The sequence below is a fragment of the Hyalella azteca genome, unplaced genomic scaffold, assembly GCF_000764305.2.
Source record: "Hyalella azteca isolate HAZT.00-mixed unplaced genomic scaffold, Hazt_2.0.2 contig6037, whole genome shotgun sequence".
Lineage (NCBI taxonomy): Eukaryota > Metazoa > Arthropoda > Malacostraca > Amphipoda > Hyalellidae > Hyalella > Hyalella azteca.
The window spans coordinates 23,606-44,685 of NW_025936209.1; the positions used below are offsets into that span (position 1 = coordinate 23,606).

The window sequence follows — 21,080 nt, forward strand, 5'->3', positions numbered from 1 at the left end:
ATGTTTTTGTCTCACCAAACATTGTCATGATTGTCTCTCACCAAAGATTGCCATGACTGTCTCTTACCAAAGATTGCCATGACTGTCTCTCACCAAATATTGCCATGATTATCTCTCACCAAAGATTGCAACGTCTTTTGTCTCACCAAAGATACAAAAAATAAAACAGCGAAAAGAAAACATATCAAGACATTAATGATTATGCAAAATGATCTTACCAAAACTTTGCGCAAGCACGATTTTAGCATATGTCACTGAAAGTTCTATCAAACGCTTCTGGCTACATCGATCTGTCTGATTTTGGTGGAGAGATGCAGAAAAACATAGGAAACAAATCCTGACCTTCCAAATTATTTTAACTCTATTACTTTTCGAGTTACAGCCATTCAAAGTTGAGTATCGTTTTTTTTGACACCCCTGTATATCGTATGTGATTGTTGAGTACCAAATTCAAGCAAGTACTAATTACTCGTAAATTATTTGTAGTGTGATAACGATTGATAAGAAAGGTTATTCCACCATTTAGATGAATATTATTTTTAAATTATAAAACGGAAAAACGTCCGTGACGTGGTTTGCTAAGATAAATTATATATTCAGAAACAAAGACAAACTCCACACAGAACCAAATCATTGTCAAGAAGCCAGCGCTTTTCTTTTGAGTTCGAATAAAAATGCTACGATACCGTGCAAATTATTTAAAATTAAAAAAAAACACAATTCTCTGAGAATTGTGTCCGAGGGCCGTTCTTCAGTATAGGCAGATGATTCATCAAGAGAATCGAACTATGTTTAATTGAATTTTTTTACATAAATAGTGACTATCGTATATCAAGCAATGTCAGATAGGTAATATGTTTTTATTATTAATTATATTTCATTATTGTTAATCATTGTTCGTTTGTTTTTATACGGATTGCGGACTAAGCAATCCAGCTGATAAATGAGGAACTGTTAGGTGTCTCTACGTGGCCTGCTCAATTAACTAATAATTCATCACATCAGATAAATGTCATTTAAGTTGTATTTTTATATCAAAGTTTTGCAATATTTCGGCTTAGGTCTCCTTTTATCTCAATCCAAGAAGCGCCTGAAAAAAATTGAACATAAAATAATATTGCCTTTTAGAAGCTCCAGCGTGTTTCTTTGAAGCAGACCGTCGTTCAGGTTCAGTCCCATCTAAGCTCTAACACGTGGAAGACATGGCCGCTCCTATCCCGAATGTGTCAGAATCCTTTAAAGGAATTGTCAAGCAGGTTAGTCATTTGTCAGGCATGTAACAATCCAGATGGGCATAAAATATTCGTATATTAATCAACATTATTAAATATGGCTTCAGAGTTAGAGGTTTGTTTTGTTATATCTGAGCGTTTTCGAAAGTACAGAGTACTTGATGTTCAACGTACACGAGTTGGTTCGGCGTGTCCCGAACGCGATTAGCTAGACTAGGATATGTAAATGTTGTTTAATTGCTAGCTATGTGATTTGTTGATTTGAAATTTTCCTATGAGTAACCATTTTCTCTATTTTTTACATTGCAAAAAGTCCATCACTGTCTATGATCTTTATTCTGGAAATAGTATTTTCCAGTCAGACCAGTCCTCGGGAGTCAGACTCTTATCGGATTGTGATTTTTTTTTCAAATTAGCCTACCTAGTTAAAATATCAATATGCAATGAGCTGGCTAATGATAGATGTGGACTGGAAAGTCATTTATTTTTAGTTACTCTATGTTTATGCTGGGACAGGATTGGAATTTTTCTATTTGTTTCTGAAATCTCGCGGCTTCAACATGATGAATTTTCAATACATTTGGAATCTCGCGGCTCGATCGTGCACTTTTGTTAACATTTGGATAGGGTTAATTCATCGGACGGAAATCTCGCGGTTTCAGAAATGGCGGGAAACCTCTAGTTGCGGCCCTAAAGGCAGATGTTTTCCATGCTTGTGCTGGGTCAGCTGAGATGAACTGATGGAGCTGTTTTAGCAGTAGTATGAAACTCTTTAAACTTTGAATGGCAGGCTGCAGGCAATCAATAGGTAATTTGATTCTTAATTTTTGAAAAGGTCCAATTATTATCGATATGGAACAGTTAAAAGAAACAGGAAACCTGGCAGGAGCTAGCTACGGTATTATTGCAGATTAACTACATCCAAAAAAAAGGGTGTTTTTTTTTTTAATTATATGTTTTTTGGGGTGTAGATTACGAATCTGAAATCCATTTTTGGCGGTCGGCATCGGAAAACCGATTTTTTTATGGTAGGTTTCCATTCTAAAGGCTTTTTAATAAATATGGCAACATTTTGTGACGTTTCATTGTTGCTGACGCGTAGTGAAGTGTTTTGAGAGTCATGTGAAGGCAACAGAACTTACGTAACGCATACGGTTATTTTTATAGTTTTTCATTTCTCGATGCGTCCTTAATGTGCCGGAATATACCGCGTTTACCCTATAATAGGGATCATTAATTTTTGCATTATATTTCTGAAAATCATGTATTGCATTTCTTTGCAATTCTGAAGATCAAGTATTGCATTTCTTTACAATTAAAAACATTCTTTTACATCAAAAACAAAAATTTTTTCTTATAGCTTCTAAGCTTCTATGATGATTGATGACCTCACTCATATAACTATTGTAAATTTAACAATTTTGTCATTTTGAAGACAAATGACAATTGACTACAGAACTTTAATTTTCACAAGTGTATTCAAGAATAACTCTGAAATAGACATTTCTATTACCAATTATAAATGAGATTTGCAAAATACTTACCAAATCATATCCTTGTGATTTAAATTAGGATGTATGGATGACAATTTTACCTTTGTTCCTTTGATGTTTATTCCTACCTGCAGCAACTGTAGAAATACGTGCCAAGGCCACTCAAACCAACACAAGTAGCTATTGGGTCGCTGCAGAAGTTTTGCATTGTTCTGCCACTGACTTGTCAATATAACCTCAGTCCTAACTCCGAAGCAAGCTTTGAGCATTAATTAAAATCATAAATACTGTAAAATGGGGTAACTTAGATTACTTTTTTTTTAAATAATGCCATTTTTTTTACTAGCTAAATTAAACTTACTAAATGCTCTTTGATTTATAAAAATAAAATTATTACTGCTCCTAAACAACCAGCATTTTTTAAAAGACATGAGAAATTAAAAAATTGGGGACCCTTAATTGAGGTAATTGTGAGCCCTTTTTTTTGCTTCTGGCACCTAACGAATAGCATTTAGAATTTTTTTAGAGATGCCATACAACTGCCCTCACAAAGACCTTTGAAATGAGCCTAAACTTGTTTATGAAAGGTTTCTTGGTAAGAAGTTATCAATGATAAAACTTGTCCCTTAATACCCTGTTGTAGTATATTGACTGCTTCACTCATTCCAGCCACTTGACTGCTAGCCTTCAGTGATGACTGTTTTAGTAACCTTTACTAAAAGAAAACAGGAAATGTGAAGCTATAATATTCAAAAGCTAAATATATATCCATTAAATCTCATTAAAAAAATTGGGTTATTTTCCAGGATCTATGATTTTGTATGCTTCACTTTGAGAATTGATACAATGTAAATTATTTACATAGAAGTTGAAAATGTTTGACATACCGTCAACCAGGGCTACTCGGGACGGGCGGGGTAACTCGGGACATTCCTCCGACACGGCATAAAACTGCTTTAGTAGCAAAACTAATTGGAATATTGCAAAACTAAATATAGTGGTGTAAATGTCAACATTTTTCCTATCAATGTAGTATAAAGGATGTTCAAAAATACTACATTTACTAGCTTTGAAAAATTCCTGAAAAAAATGGTGAAAAACAATATTTTGAAAAGTTACTTCTGCTAAGGTCTGTAGTAAAAAAATATTTGCCGTATTAAAAAATTTTTCTTAGAAAAAAGTGGCAGACAAGTGTCAGCATGAAAACTTTATTTGCAGAATTTACATACCTCAATCAAAAGAAATGGTGGCCATTTCCGGACAGCGGGGCTACTTGGGACACCCCCCAGGGCTATTTGTGACACCCCAAAAAAAAAACGCATTTACAGTAGAACCTCAGTTAGCAAAGGCTCCAGTTAACAAAAAAATTGATTAAAAACAAAGAATATTGATTACATTTACCTTGATCAGTGAAAAAAATTTCACTTGTCGAAAAATTAGTGCATCATTGGTCATAACAAAATTGTGCATAGAATGTCATATATTGAATTGTGCACCAGGCATCATAGAATGAAAAGTAATTGACCTAAACTATGATTTATTTTTCCAAAACATATGATGAATGTCACTAAAACATTCCTTTCTGTTTCAGGTATGTTTTTCACGATTTCTTTTTTTTACAGTAAATTCACTTAACCCAATGAAAATGGTGTGAAATTACAAGCTGTCCTGTAAGCTTACAGATACAGAAAAAATGCTATAAGGCTGCTGATATGAAGCTTGCAGTGGACAAGGTTGTTGTAAATGCTCAATGGCATGTTCTTGGATACGGTAATATTGCATCAATAATACGGTAATTAATGTTTATAGTAATATCATATCAATAAAGGAAAAACAAGTAAAAATCACAGAAATTGTCATATTTCTACCTCTACGTCATCTACAATGAAAGAGGAGGACTTCAGAGTTCTGTTAGTAATGAATGAGTACACTCTGCATGCTTCAAATGTTTTAAACTGAAGTTTTATTCCAAGTGTCCCGAGTAGCCCTATTCGACGGGGCTACTTGGGACCCCCTTTTTTTGCTTCTGGCACCTTATGAATAGCATATGGAATTTTTTTTAAGAAGCCATGTGATAGCTCTTGCAAAGAGCTTTGAAATGAGCCTAAACTTGTTTATGAAATGTTTCATGGTAAGAAGTTATGAATGAAAAATATTCAAAATCATCCCGTGTAGCCCTGGTTGACGGTAGAGCTTATGTTAGGCTGACATCAAATAGTTACTTATTGCCTTTAGAAAGTTTATTTATTTATTGTATTCGTTTTTATTTATTATAAAAGAGGACCAAAGAATCCCCAAATATGTTTGAAAACTCCCAAAAATCAAAAAATGCCCTCAGATATGAAAGAGATTGTCTGGTAGTCAGTTTTCTTATTTCATATTGTGATGCATCTTTAAAGACTACAGAACAAGTTAGAGAACCTAGTCATCATTAATTATTATTAATGGCATTATTTTTAATTATTAATGGCATTAACTATATTTGGCGGGTTTCTGTTGACAAAATTTTTCATGACTTTTTCAGATGCTTGCATTATAAATGTGTCATTTTGCGGTAATTTTTGTGTGTGGCATGTTGACAAATACACATGCAATTGTGCAAATGTTCAATTAATGCTGGCTTGATGCACGTATTTTAATCAACTAATTTTGTCTATTTCTTAGTGTTAGTGATGCTTTGAAATCCAAGTTTCAATAGTAAATTATGATTTATTTCAGGTGCTGTCTGGAGATTCTGTTATTGTGAGAGGACAGCCTAAGGGTGGACCTCCACCTGAGCGCCAAATTAACTTCTCCAATGTTTCTGCACCAAGATTGGCTCGGAGGGGAACAACAAAGTGAGTTCAATATGAATAGTAATTTCAGAGTGAAGTTATATTTTTATTGTAAGGATTTACACAGTCAAGTTTGAATTACAAGTTTATTTAATTAACAAACTCAGAATAGGAAAAATTGACAGGAAGCATCAATGGCACATCTGAAAATAACTAGGATGCTTTGTAAGGTTTCATTTACTGAGAAATTCATTTAAAATGCTTCAAACTGCCTTACTTCTGGTAAAAGATGCTCTGAAGTAAAATTGGTTTCCAATAAGCATCTTGTTCCGAGAGCAGCTAAGTTTAACCCTTTACCGCCAAATTGGACTTTCAAGTTGCCTTTAAAAAACATCAGTTGTCTAAGAATTTCACATTTTCTTTCATTTTTTTTAATAATTCACACGAACAAAAAAAGTCTTTGATTTATTTTTTACATATGTGTACCAAGTTTCAAAGTTATCTGTCTGTAAATAACTGAAATAAAATTTCCATTTTCCAGAGGAAATTTAATTTTGGTTATTTACAGACGGATCACTTGGAAACGTGGTACACATGTGTAAAAAATATATCTAAGACTTTTTTGTTTGTGTGAATTTTTTGAAAATAATGAAAGAAAACATGAAATTCTTAGAAAACCAAAACGGGGGTACTACTGTGGAAATCTATCTCCTCCTAGGATTTTCAAGCTACAACATCGAGATGCATATCATTCGATGCGTAAGAACCATATCTATCGATTGGTCCTTGCTGTTTTTCAAAATTCTAATTTTTGTGCATGGGGTGGGCATTTAAAAAAAAAATTGTGATTACACCCCCCCACCCTTTTGAATTCCCCCCCTTTTTCAAAATATTTTCCAAATCATAATGAAATTGAAAAAAAGATACAAACAATCTTTAGATCTTTTATTTTCGAATCAAACGGTATATCTCTCATTACTGTAGCTTAAAAACTCTAGGAGGAGATAGGTTTGCGGTGACAATAAGTGTGAATGTTCAGTAGAGCGCAACAAAGTCCCGAGCGCCTTGAAATAGGCATTCAAGGTGGCATGGATACCAGACTAGACGTTACTGGAGCTGAAATTCAGTCAAGGATGGTGGGAACGACTGCATGAGCACCATCCCACACGACAGTAACCGGGTAACTAAAGATCAGCGTCTTCAGACCGTCTATTTATGTGCCCGGCCGGTAATTTTCGCCTATCTTAAAATGCATAAGAACTCCCCCACCCCTAGCCTTTGAGCGATCTGTCGTCAAGGCATAAATCAACGTACAGAGATGATTTTGGTACCGTTGGATAGGTCAGAATGTCAGCTTTAAGGTGAGTTTAAAAATCGGAAAAGTGAAATTTACGATTTTTGACCCAGAAAATCAGGCGGTAAAGGGTTAATTAAGGGCTCCAGGTCTTGTCTCCTAAGCACTGTCATGTGGTCATGGTACAGGAACACGTAGTGGTAACATGTAAGAATTGAGGTCCCAATGATGGCTAAAAAGCACTCTGACATTAAGACCTGAAACTTGATACTAGCAAGAAAGTATAACTTCTGTCAGGCTCATACAGGATTTAACTGTCAAGATGAATAAGCAGAAATTTCCAAAAAAATATCAAACCAATTTAAAATCTCTACAACTAGCCTGAGGTTTTTAATGCCCAATGTAATGAATATATCAAGTTAACTGCATATTTAAAGAAGACTAAAGATTTATATTAGGAAGGGAAAACCTGTAACAGTTTAACAAACTGCTGAGGCAAATTGCACAATGCCTATTTCTGGCAAATAGATTTATTTTATAAAGATCTAATAAAATTGGTTAAAGTTTTGAAACAATGTATCAAGATTTTCTATAATTTGATATAAATGTATTCAACCACTTTGATATAGATTGTATAGCTTTTGATATGATGTATATTTGATATAAATTTAACAAGCTTAAATTTGTAATTGAAATATAGTAGATATAAATTTGATAGAAATTCTATATAAATTTGCTTAAGATGGTACAATCTTAAAACTGTGTCCAACTTCCTGCAGGAGCGAAATAAGCACAGTTATTGCAAACCAAACAAAACAAAAATGACACGGCATTTGCACAAAATAAGGAATAGTAAACCAGGTTCATAGGAAGTTTGAGAATGATTGAGGAGTATGAAGATTCTGAAGGCCCAGATTAGCAGGTAGTTTAACTGTGTCACCGAGAGAGCTGGCTGCTGCTCGGAGCTGCTTGTAATGGAATCTTTAGAGTTTAGAGCTTCTCTGTCCAGTGCTGAACATTGACTTGTACTCACAGCTGTGCAGAGAGCAGCCTCACTGCTGCCCAGAAAAAAAAAAAATCGTTTGATATTCCCTGCATTTTCATGGAAGATTTAGCTGTGAAAAATAAGAAATTATTGCGGGAGAAATTTAGAATTTCTAACTTTTTCATGCAACTCTTCACAATATATAGTGAGGAAGAGCAAACTGAAGGGATATCTATGTATATTACATGAAAGGATTCAGTGCAGTAACTTCATGATTATGGGACTGAATACAGCAACAAATGTATGAAAGAATTATTTGGTAGGATGAATTGTATGATATAAATATGGTTAATTTGGATGTGGCCATTGTTTTAATAGTTTCCCCAGCTGTGTCATGATAGGCGTGGCTAGAGTTTTAGAGAATGTGCATTACCTGATAAATAAATTATTAGGTACCACTAACGTGGTATTGGATGAAGATAAAGGTTTCTTACTTTGATTAGGAACCTGTCATTCAACTTTGTCATTCATTGTATGATTGCTCTATTAAACGAGTTTGCTCTATGAAGATAGATTCAAAGCTGCCTTAAAAACTTCCTTGAGCATTCAGAATCCCCTCGCCTTAAATCATGGTTCCTAACTTTACTTTAATTGTGAGCAGCAACCCTGAGACAGCAGACGAGCCATATGCCTGGGAGGCGCGAGAGTTCTTACGCAAGAAGGTCATTGGAAAAGAAGTCATCTTCACTATTGACCCCAAGAGCAAGACATTGCCCAGAGAGTATGGCTGCATTTATCTTGGCAAAGGCAAGTTCTAAGTCAACTCATTACCTTTTACTTGCTAATAAGAACATATAGATTGGCTTTCAAGTTGACTCTAGGTCCTTGAAATGTATTGGTAATCCATATTTATCCATTGAATTTAATAATCTTCCTGAGATATGGCAGGTGTAGTATTTTATTTTAGAAGATGCCTAGAACAGCCGTTCACGCCAAATTAAAGCAATTTAGCTGTTTACTGAAACTTCTAATTGATGAATTGTTTAAAAACTACAAAAATGACATTAAATTTATTGTAATTTTATTGAAAATGTTCTGGAAACAGGGCCATCATCAGATCGAAAACTTCAAAAATACGAGCAAAATTAGTGGGCTGACTATCTTATATTTATACAGAGGAGATTAAAACTGACATTGTGTTGTATATAAATGACTGACATTGTGGTGTATATAAATGACTGACATTGTGGTGTATATAAATGACTGACATTGTGGTGTATATATATGACTGGCATCGTGGTGTACCTATATATATGACTGACATCGTCTCTTAATTTTTTGGCACATCAAAGTAGGCTAGCACCATTGGAGTGAGAACCACTTTATACTTGGCTGCAGCTTGCATTATGCCTGTATGTTGATGTTGTTGGATTTAATTCAGCTTCAATCTTACGTTGTTCTGCATGCCACGAAATGTTCCATTTTCTAAGTCGGCTTTTTGCCTGTAAACTTTGCCATGGATTCCCCTTTCCTCATCATTGTGAATGCTGATCGAAGTACCAAGAAGGGAGTTCTGCACTCGGTTGGTTTTGGGTGAAGTCTTCAATAATTTTAGATATGTAGTTCCTTTCGTGTGGTACCTTGGTTGTATCAGAAATGAGGTTTGAATGAACATTAAATTTAATTGAGGGGTGACTTTCTAGGTCTAACGACCTGTTGGTTCATGTAATTCTGGTATAAGAACATGATAAGTAAGCTGAGCATTAGTTAATGAATATTTATTTGCTGCAGACGTGGCCACAGGGGAGAACATCACAGAGCTCATGGTGGCAGAAGGCTGGCTAGCTGTGCGCCGGGAGAGCATCCGAGGAGAGAGCAATCTCGCCAACCTTGAAGATCTGGCAAAAAGTCAAGCTAAGGTCGGTATTATTTCAGCATGGATATCTTCTTCAAAGCTATGGCAAGGATCTGACGTTTACAATTTATTTGCCTATTTCATCAATAAAATTGCTTCATGCAATAGGTTTTACATCTCCTTTCCTCTTCAATAACAACGTTCTATCTTCAATAACGTTTTAGAACATTTTCTCATTTATGGAAAAATTGCTATTGTGCTCATGTCTGTCCGCCCGTCTACCTGTCTGTCCGTCTTTCTGTCGGTGTGTCTGTCCGTGACCACGTTTTCGTCAATGAGAAAATGCGCTGTCTGTCGCTCACTGAAGTGAGTACTGAGTTAAATATATATATGTATTTTCTATTAGTGATGGAAATGACTTCTTAATTTCACTTATATTTACTGTGATGTTGTGTTGTGCAGGGCCGGTGGGCAGGCAACGACTCAGAGCACGTACGCAACATCAAGTGGACAGTTGACAACACGCGCGCCCTGGTTGACAAGTTCAACAACAAGCCCGTGCCTGCCATCATAGAGCACGTCAGGGATGGTTCTACAGTCAGAGCCTTCCTCCTGCCTGACTTCTACCACGTCACTCTCATGATCTCCGGCATCAGGGTGTGTTGAACTGACACCAGGTCTTTGTATGTTGTATTGATATTTTTTATTGTCTATATCTATAAATCAGAGGTTCCAAAACCGTGGTGTGTGTAACAGTTAGGAATGGTAAGACACAGCTGGCGTGCCAGGTGGTAAGGAAACACTCAGAGCCGTGGCCTATGTAATTAGTTATTATTAACTTCACATGAATGTGTACTGCCTGACGTAAGATATTTTGGCAACGAGTAGCATCTGTTGCCACCCACCAGGTCTCAGCTACCAATCATTTTATCCAGACACAGAATATGTTGGATAAAATTCTGCAGAGCAATGGGGTTACTCTCACACCCATAGAGTTATAGACTGAGAAGATACTAATTGAGGCGAGCATTGCGCAATTGTGGTGTCTGTGGCTGAGGTTAAGAGAGCAAAAATATGTATGGAAAGTAAGGTGCTTCGTGCAGTGGAGGCTGTGAAAGAGACGGAAGCAGGATGCTTCCTTAATAACTAGTAAATATCTCCTAACTAATTACTATGCATCAGCTCGTGTAAAAGAAGGAATTTTACTTCTTCTTCAATTGTAACCTTTGATTGTAGGAAATATGTTCTTAATTGAGTAGGTACCTTCTAGCCTCCTTGGAGGTTTGCTGGCTACTGATTAGATTTGTATACTATGAGCTGCATGGCTAACTGATGCCCTGGTGTAGCCCTTGTCATAGAGTTGACAGCGTAGAGTTCTTGTCAACTCTACGTTGACAAGAACCAAGACTGCACATATGGTGGCAGTGACAGAACAAATGGCTAGCATTTCATTGGACAAACTTGTACAATTTCATTTATGATGAAAACTGTGTATTACCAACTGTAATTTGCTCCCATGGTTGCTACATGCTTCCTAAATGTTAGCTTTCCTCTGCAATTATGAAATTCATTACCTCCTGTTTCAATGTTGTAGGTACCAAGTGTCACATTCACCTTTACGATCTTCAAAATAATGAATTTCAAACCTTTATTGTTGAAGATTTTGGATTGATTGATTGCATCAATTGAATTTTTAGGGAAAAATAATGCTAATATTTTAAAAAAATAGTCTCAATCTGAACTTTTCCTAATGACAACTAGTAAAAACGGCTAGATTTTCTAAAAAAGTTTAGTTGAAAAATCTTCTTGTAAATAATTCTGAACTTTTAGAGCCTTGTTGATACTTAATGGGCAAATGTTTTGTTGATAGCGGGTTACTGCTAAATAGGTTGGTATTTTTCTTGCGTTGCCATTTTGCAGATAAGAATCTCCTTGATTAGCAGGCCATGCATCTCCTTTCTGATTTTTAGACCATGATTCTCCTATTTGATTTTAGGACCATGTATCTCCCTCTTGATTATCAGACCAAACATCTCCCTCTTGATTATCAGACCATGCATCTACCTCTTGATTTTCAGACCATGCATCTACCTCTTGATTTCAGACCATGCATCTACCTCTTGATTTCAGACCATGCATCTACCTCTTGATTTCAGACCATGCATCTCCTTCTCCCCGATTTTCAGACGATGTCATCTAGGGAATTTGGCAGTTTTATTTATTCAAAAATTGTGGTCTACTTCCTGTTGCATTTCATGCTTGCATTGCAGTTGCGCAACATAAGGACTAGGGCTGAGGCTCCGATCCTAGTCATACTCGTGTTAAGTTGTAATTTTTGTTTATTCAAGTTTGTAAAATAATTTAGCGTTTCATTCATTGCAGTGTCCAAACGTTCGCTCGGATGGCGCTCGGCCAGGCGCCGGCAGCGCTGAAGCGTATGGCGAAGAGGCAAAATATTTTGTTGAGAGCCGCCTGCTGCAGCGCGACATCAAGATTGTGCTCGAGACGGCCAATAACAATAATGTTGTTGGCTCCATCATTCATCCGGTGCGTCGAAAACAGGGTTTCTTGCTTTGTCAAATACTGTGCTCATGATGGTTTGATATATACCTATATAAATATAACGGATAGTCAAAATGTGTAGTGAATATGTCTATAATTATTAAATTATGTGCAGTCCGGGAACATTGCTGAAGCGCTCTTAAAGGAAGGGTTCGCCAAATGCGTGGACTGGTCCATGACGACCGTGACGGGCGGACCTGAGAAGCTGAGGGCAGCCGAGAGAATAGCCAAGCAGAAGAAGCTGAGGCTTTGGGTTGACTACAAACCCGCGGGTGGCCAAGTGGCTGACAAGGACAGAGAGTTCACTGGACGCGTCATCGAAATCATCAATGGCGATGCGCTTGTCATTCTTAAGAACGACAACACCACAAAGAAGATATTTCTGTCCAGCATTAGACCGCCGAGGCTCGAAGAAAAAGAACAAAAGGCTCAGTCTGGAAAAGTTTTCCGTCCATTGTTTGACATTCCGTGGCTATATGAAGCCCGCGAATTCCTTCGCACGAAACTCATAGGACAAAAAGTCACTGTAATTGTTGACTACATCCAGCCTGCACAGAACAACTACCCTGAAAAGACTTGCTGCACGGTCAAAATCAACGATATTAACGTTGCAGAAGCCATGGTGAGCAAAGGTCTTGCTACAGTTGTACGGTATAGACAAGACGACGATCAACGCGCCACTTGCTACGACGACCTCCTTGCTGCCGAGGCTAAGGCCATCAAGGGCAGCAAAGGCCTGCATGACAAGAAGGAGAACGCACCATCACACAGATTCAACGACGTCTCAGACCCCACCAAGGCCAAAACTTACTTGACTTCCTTGAAGCGCGTGGGACGCATCGATGCTGTGCCTGAGTTCGTAGCCTCGGGCTCTCGCCTTCGTGTTTACATTCCGCGTCAGACGTGCCTCGTGACGCTGCTTCTGGCAGGCATCACGTGCCCCAGAGCTGCGAGGATGGCTCCCGGTGGCGTCGGAGGGAACTTGGAAGCCGAGCCTTTCGGCAAGGAGGCTCTTGATTTCACAAGGGGCCTCGTATTACAGCGCGAGGTGGAGGTTGAAATTGAATCGATGGATAAAGGTGGTAATTTCATAGGTTGGCTCTTCTTCGAAGGCAAGAACCTGTCGGTTGAGCTCGTTGAACGCGGTTATAGCTCTATGCACGTCACAGCCGAAGCTTCCATGTATTACAGTCAGCTGGTCGCTGCCGAGGTCAAGGCGAAACAGGCTAAACTAAACATTTGGCGGAACTACAAACCTGAGGAACACATACAGGAACACGTGAGTATGCTTGCACGTCTCTGCATTCATCCTGTTACTGCACGTAGACAAAAGTTTATTGAATCCCTATTAGCAATTCATCTATTTTCTTGATTCCGTTCCCATTAGATTTGAAATGCTTGAACTCTTCTCTTTTTAGCGTTAATATTTGTACATGTGTTGCTAATTCTGACGCACTTTCAAATTAATTGGCTATTTTTTCTTTGGTAAAATATATATAGTTAGGTATGCATCCAAAACAAGATGCAAATGTTTTATGCATTTGTTTGAGTTGAAAGGTTAGCTTAATTGGCTATTAAGATAATTTTATTCACACAGCACGAAGAAGATGATAAAGGCGAACGCAAGATCGATTTTCGCCCAATGGTAATCACGGAAATCACAAACGAAGGCAAGATCTATGGACAAAAACTTTCAGATGGACCCTCACTGGACAAACTTTCTGAGGCTCTTCAACAAGCCTTCGCTTCAAACCCACCTGTCACTGGAGCCTATAATCCCAAAAGAGGTGCGTTATGTTCGAATTTCTTCCTCCCTTGATAGACTTTTACACTCCAAAATTGACGCGAACTCATTTTATAATAAAGTTTTGAGACAGTTAAGAAACCCTGAATTTTGTCAGTCTAGTTTGTTCTCTTCTGTGTTTCAAACTTGAATTATCTACGCGGCTTGATTATATTATAAAAGAGAATTATTCGTCCGTAGATCAGCATGGCTGAAAGCATGTGGAAATGATATTACGAAATGCTCGCGTTGACCATGTTTGATGTACCGCGGTTAAACAAAATAAAGAGAACCAGTGAGAAATTCACAAAATATATTTTAGTATAGTGTATGTCCACCTTTTTGCGGCAATTACAGCCTGAATTCTCCGAGGTATTAATTCATACAAATTATTAATTGTATGAACGGAATTGTAACCCATTCGCCAGTTAAAACTCCCTTCAGCTCTTTTAAAGTAGATGGCGGCGGGAATCGACTTATGACTTGTATCTCTAAAATCGACCATGAATGCTCGATAATATTCAGGTGTGGCGATAGTGGTGGCCAAATGAGATGCTCAACTTCATTAGAATGTTCCTCGTGCCATTTTTTAGCGATTGATCGGGGCATTATCATCGTGAAAGATGGCGTTTCCCTCCGGAAATAGTGCTTGAATCATAGTATGAACTTAGTCTTGCAGTAATTTTAACATCCGTGGTCTTTCGATTGTTCCTCACAATTCGATTTAGGTACCGACGGTCTCTCTCAGACAACTTCAACTTTCGGCCAGACCTGTGCTCTGCTGAGGACGTTTTTCTTTCTCTTTCAAAAGCAGTCATTACTTTTGAGAGAGTACCTCTAGAAACGTAAGGCACTGCATTCTGGAAATTTCTGTCACACTAGCACCTGTCATACGGGCGCCAACAATTTGGCCTCTTTGAATGTCAGAGAGGTTTGCCATTTTTAGGTTAGGTTATAGACATGAATTGCATGCGCCGTGCCACCCATTGACCGCTTCGTGCCAATAAGCGCTCCGGGAAATTTGCTGAATATATCTGTGCGATGATGAAATAATAATTAGCAGCAACAATAAACGATTAAACATAAGAATATGTCACTTTTTCATCTTTTATAACATGTTCAAAAATTACGATACCAAAATGTCAGTCGTTTCCCTTATTTTGTCCACCGTTGTATATGTTCGATGGGCTAGAAGACACTGAGTGTTGTGTTGCTACAGGTGACCTGTGCGCAGCGAAGTTCGTGGACAACATGTGGTACCGAGCGAAGGTTGAGAAGGTCGCCGGCGGCAAGGTGCACGTTTACTACGTAGACTACGGCAACCGGCAGGTGACAACGCCCACTCGCTGCACGCAGCTCCCTCACGGTCTGGAGAAACAGCCCTACTATGCCAAGGAGATGCAGCTCGCTCTCATCAAACTCTACGAAGAGGTGAAGTATTGAGCAATTTGCTTGGCTGTGGCTTGTCTTCAAACTGATCATAAGGTTGTGTAGTTTTCACTTTCGTCGCAAGGTTTATGCACAATTAAGTATGAAGTTGTAACTGATGTTGTAGCCTTGCCCGTCTCTGGCCAATATTTATGCAATCACCAGGTGAAAACAGATTGTGAGTGAACGTGAGGTGAATATTATTATAGAATATATGTTTAACTTCAAACTATAAATGATGCCAATTTAGCGACTTTCTGCAGGAGGATTATGTGTCAGCAGCTCTGGACCAGTTGAGGCTGGAGACGGAGGACCAGGTGCTGGTCAACTGTGAGTACCGAAAGTCTGGCTGCGAGTACGTGACGATGCAGCGAACTGACAAGACGGATATTGCCAAGAAGCTCCTCGCTGCAGGCGTCGTCGTTCTCGAGAAGCGCTCCGTGAGGAAACTCGAGAAACTCTACGCCGAGTACGCGGCAGCTCAGGACGAGGCTAAGAAGAAGCATCTGTGCATCTGGCAGTACGGCGATGTGACTGATGACGATGCTCATGAGTTCGGCGCGTAGACGATGCTCATGAGTTCGGCGCGTAGACGATACTCATGAGTTCGGCGCGTAGCTTTGCATGAGCTACAACACAACTGACGTCCTGACACTTGTTGCTGTCACGTGCTGAGTGCTGACGTGGCTCACTGCGCGCTTGCTTGTCTGGCTGATACTTCTTATGAGTAACGTGGTAATGTTTTTGTTCATGAGAACACGACGCGATTTTCTATCCCAGTATCAAAGTAATTTTTGCCAATTGTGTCGTTTATGTACGAGTGGACGCCACACTAGGCTCGGCAAATTATGTTCAAAATTTCAAAGATTTATGAGATAAAGAAGTATCAATTCTTGCTGGTGAGCAGTGTGATGAGTGCAGGACTGGTAATCCATGGTTATTACGGGAGCTGGATTGAGGAATATGAAATGGGCAGACGTCGCGACACATGACGCGACATTGTGACTCTTGACGTAATATTTTGTGAGGTTACGCGTTTACAGTAAAAAAATAGTGAATAATTTACAGGGGATAATTCAGTTGTCAGTGCGTAAATATGTTGCTAGGTGACAGGTTTACGAGTCTCGGTTATTGTCCAGATTTAACAGAATCGCATCCAGGTATTGTTGGTTTTTTTAACGTGTTTTTGTACTCGCAATTTTTCATCATAAGTTATACATTGATATTCATTCAGTAATTTAATGTGTTGTGAGATACTATACAGTGGAGCAGCCCGTGTTCTTGTACCAATTATTACTAATATGCGTACGTGTGTTTGTTTTTATATATTTAAGAGTCGGTTCTTACTGCGGCCGCCATGTTTACCATGTTAGGCACCAGATAGAAGTGTTGATGACGCAGCCGATATTCCAGCAAGAACACGAGACTCGAAGGTTAATTTATTGCTTCCTTCTACCATAACGAAAGTATGGGAGGCGACATGCTGGTGCCCGCTAGACGGCTGCACTTATTGAACTTGCTGAAGTATGAGCATGAAAACCTTTATTGTATGGGCGTCCTATGACCGACGGCTTAGAATTATGTTGCCATTTGAAATGCCTCTTCAGTAAAGTCAGCATGACGTCTACATGACACTTTCTTACCCTTCACCAGTCAACAGGTACACTTTGAATCATGTCAACGTACAAAGGGGAATGTTATAAATTAATTTCTCTACTTGGTTCCAACCTTCAGAAAATCTAAGTATTTTTGACTGTGGAAAATAGTACTGTCTCTGTGAATTTCACGTTGGTTAAAAAATGGCGGCGATAGAAAGCTCGTATATTTGGAAACCAGGTATATTTGAACATTATAATATTAATAGCAGTCCTAGTTCAGCAATTTTTCACCATCATCACAGTGCCTCTTGAGATTGGTAGAGGTAAACTACCCACAGAAGTTGGCATAGCAATGTCAAACAACATAGATAATTTGTCCTGAATTTCTGTGACCGGTGCAACAAGATCGCAACAGGTCCACCTGGAGACCTCACCACCAGAGCTCTTAATGCATCTAATAATTGTATTGCCGGCGCGGTATACCTCGTGTTATGTCGAGGGGAGCGCGTGCGTTTCCATTACATTTGAACAAACTCCTGCTTACGATATGGTGGGACTTAGTGCGGCGGCTCAAGCTTAAGGCTTTAGACAAGATTTATCGTGGGAAATCAGTGTTCGCCATTGGCCTGTCCAAATTAGTGGTCAGTAATGAGGTCTTTCTTGGAAACGAACAAATATAATTGGGGGATTTCGAGACACATCTTTAATGTTAGAACTAAAACATATACTATTCCCCGATTGGAATGAAATAACAATTTAGGAAATTGATAAACCAAACATTTGCAAAATGCATAATTCTGGATCATGCCCCAAGTTGGGGATGATCAACTGAACTTTTGAATTATAAGTCCGGGGCAGGACTGGAGTGCGTGTAACCGAGTATCCACTGCAAAGCCAGTGACCGAGAATATCAGAATATGAATAGCGCTGTAGTGACGGCAGCCATCAGAATATGAATAGCGCTGTAGTGACGCTGTCTCTTATACACATCTAGATGTGTATAAGAGACAGCACAAGTCTTAAGCAGTAGTCAGCAGTCGTCAGCACAACTAGACTCCAACCTTCTGCATGAGGGCGACCAGGTCTTCAAAGCGCTTGGCTTTGACTTCATCAGAGTCGCTCTCGCTCTCTGACTCGAACAGGTCAACGATCTGTGGGACAACGGAACATACATATATCATTCCATATAGGTACGTATATCAATTCAAATATAACATTCATTTATGAAAAAATATCAATATCATATCAATTCATATATAAAAAATATCATTCCAAATATCAATTGCTCTCACTGTTATATGTTCACATTAAATAACACTACTTTATTTAATCTTGAAAATCAGCGCTAGCCATCAATAAGTACACTATATTTTGGAATAAATATTATTGCTTATCAACCATCGGCAAATTACGATCGAATAAATAGAAAATTGTTCTGAATACGAAGGTAAATAAGTGAATGTAAGCCCGGCACAAACACACAGCACAAACCCTGCCTCATGACGTCACCAGCACACAGCACAAACCTGCCTCATGACGTCACCAACTAACAGCACAAACCTCCCTCATGACGACACCAACACACGGCACAAACCTCCCGCATGACGTCACCAACACACAGCACAAACCTCCCTCATGACGTCATACTGTCTGCTGTAGCGATCAAAGTCTGCTGCTGCTACACGGCTCCTGTTGTCGGCCAGCCAGTCAGGATACTGCAATTAACACAATTGTTAATTGCAACAGCAAACAGACGAGTAGTTAACACTAGTGGTATCTTTGCTTGTAAACTAGCAGCATCAAGTTATTTAGGTGGCAAATGACTAAAGAAAGAAGACTTTTAGCAGAGGTTAGTGCCAAGTTGAAAACGTGGCAGAAAATATAGAACATTGTATTGACATGGCAACTCTACTTATGATGTCCATTAAGATTTACTGACTTCAGTTATATAATAAGATTGATTCAGTAGGAGATACAGAACGCTGTTTTGACATGGAAACTCTACTTATGATATCCATCAAGATTTATTGACTTCAATTAAAAATTAAGTTTGATTCGAGACAAAAACATTTAAGTGCACTGATGACGTTGCATCTCCATAAAATAACACGTTCATGGTGATTGCAGAACACCTAAGTTATTTTCTCTGTGGTCATAATGCATGGAATGACTTAACAGGAAGTAGTATGGCACCTTGACGACAATTTCCTTAATAGGAGGATAAATGATCTCTTTGGAGAGGACGTTCTCAAGCATGGACTGCATGAGGCCCATGAGGCCACCAGCGGCCTCCGTGTCCTGATCCTCTCCGCCCCCCACACCGAGGCTGGCCATCATCTGGCTCAGCTCATCCGCTGATGGCATCGACTGCCAACAAAACCTTCTTTTTAATTACGATGATTACAGAAATTTTGTATTGATCACTAACATCAATTGTTAACAAAGCAGAGCTAAACTGGATTTATGTACTGCCACAAAAAATACATATATAATGAGAAAAATCTGATGCAATATGCAATTAATATAGGAACCTTTAAGAAACAAATAATTAAACAATGACAGATTACTAAATATTTCTCCAAATGAAAAGGATTGTTAGATAAAATTCACAATTAAATACAGAAGTTCACACTTGACATTGCTATCTCTATTTTTCTTCAACTCAAAAATATCATTACTTCATCACTAAAAAATTATCACCTTAGAAAATCATTTCACTACACCAATGTATAAGAGTTTTCAAGGACTAGTACTAATTAATATTCATTTTCCTTTGATGCTGGTTTTAGAGAATAATCTTCACTCTGTAGAACTAAAGTGTAGAGAGGTACCAAACAAAGATCTTGTACCTGGAAAGCCTCCTCGTTTTGAGCCATTTGCTGCATAGCTTCAGCGAGCATTAAGGATTATAAATCTTTGATGCCTGCACATCAAGGATTATAAAGTAACAGAGACCAAACAAAGATCTCGTACCTGGAAAGCCTCCTTGTTTTGAGCCATTTGCTGCATAGCTTCAGCGAGCAGGTTCTGGAAGTCAGGAACTTCCTCTTGGGTTTGTGGAGTTGCGTCCTGAGCAGCAGGAGTGGTGGAGTTGGCTGCACTACCGGGGGTGGCTGTAGCACTATTATTAACATCACTTGGAGCATTTGTGTTGACAACATTTGGAATATTTGTGTTGTTTGCCACTTTTGTTGCACTTTGAGCAAACTGTGCAAACTGTGAAGTGAGTGATTGCAAGTCCAATTTTACTGACATGGCTCCTGGTTCATTAGGATTGTTGATACCTGCAATGACAGAAAAGAATAATGGTGAAATTCACCTGATAACATTTAAATTCTTATGGACAACAAACATTGAATTTTGGTAATACATATTTTTTTCTCGCTCAATGCAATAGACTAAGATGACATAACACATTGTTTACCTTGCAGCTGCTGCATTAATAATTAATATCAATCAGTTAGGAATGTTTCCACAAAATCAAAGATATTAATAACATTTGAATTCTTATGGACAACAAACATTGAATTTTGGTAATACAGATTTTCTTCTTGCTCAACGCAATAGACTAAGATGATGTAAGACATTGTTCACCTTGCAGCTGCTGAACCTGGTCTACCTTCTGCTGCTGCAGCATAATGGCTCGCATGCTTGCCTCAAAACTTTGCGTTGCTTCTTTAATTAATTCTTCTGTGAGCTGCGTGCCCCCGGCTGCAGGGCTGGGGGTCGCTGCAAGCATGGGGCACTACAATACAATTGGGCTTCAAGGGAGAAATATCATAATCAATTATTAATTAAGTATATCACCATTAATCACTATAAGCTGCTGTGCTGGGGGTTGCTGCAAGCATGGGGCACTACAATACAATTGGGCTTCAAGGGAGAAATATCATAATCAATTATTAATAAAGTATATCACCATTAATCACTATAAGCAATTCAGCAAGGGATTATGGTCCTGAACGTTGCTACTAGAATACCATGACTGATATTACACACTTTTCAGGCATACCAGTGCTGTCTGAAGGAAGGACAAGAGCACTAAATTTTTTTGAGTCTTTCCAGCTCTAACAATT

At 38.5% G+C, this 21,080-nt stretch overlaps 2 protein-coding genes across 3 annotated transcripts; one reads left to right on the plus strand and one right to left on the minus strand.

Annotated features, from left to right (window-relative positions):
* The first annotated feature begins 992 nt into the window (after positions 1-992).
* On the plus strand, positions 993-17,031 carry LOC108670454 (staphylococcal nuclease domain-containing protein 1). Of its 2 annotated transcripts, XM_047880721.1 has the most exons (11): positions 993-1,256; positions 5,444-5,562; positions 8,440-8,585; positions 9,570-9,697; positions 10,096-10,290; positions 12,016-12,180; positions 12,311-13,474; positions 13,793-13,982; positions 15,198-15,409; positions 15,670-15,960; positions 16,013-17,031. In XM_047880721.1, exons 1-11 carry the CDS (start codon positions 1,203-1,205, stop codon positions 16,022-16,024), a joined length of 2,676 nt encoding a protein of 891 aa, XP_047736677.1. In that variant the 5' UTR covers positions 993-1,202; the 3' UTR covers positions 16,025-17,031. The 2 variants fall into 2 exon arrangements, with proteins under 2 accessions (XP_047736677.1, XP_018013420.1); XM_018157931.2 differs by having other exon boundaries at positions 994-1,256; positions 15,670-17,031.
* A 1,022-nt stretch (positions 17,032-18,053) lies between these two features.
* LOC108670453 (peroxisomal biogenesis factor 19) lies at positions 18,054-20,733 on the minus strand (the record flags this gene model as incomplete). The annotated part of the gene is given in 5 exon segments (XM_018157930.1): positions 18,054-18,155; positions 18,633-18,719; positions 19,198-19,371; positions 19,978-20,288; positions 20,599-20,733. Coding segments are annotated over 5 exon segments (809 nt in total), but the record flags the coding sequence as incomplete, so codon positions are not given.
* Between the last annotated feature and the right edge of the window lie 347 nt (positions 20,734-21,080).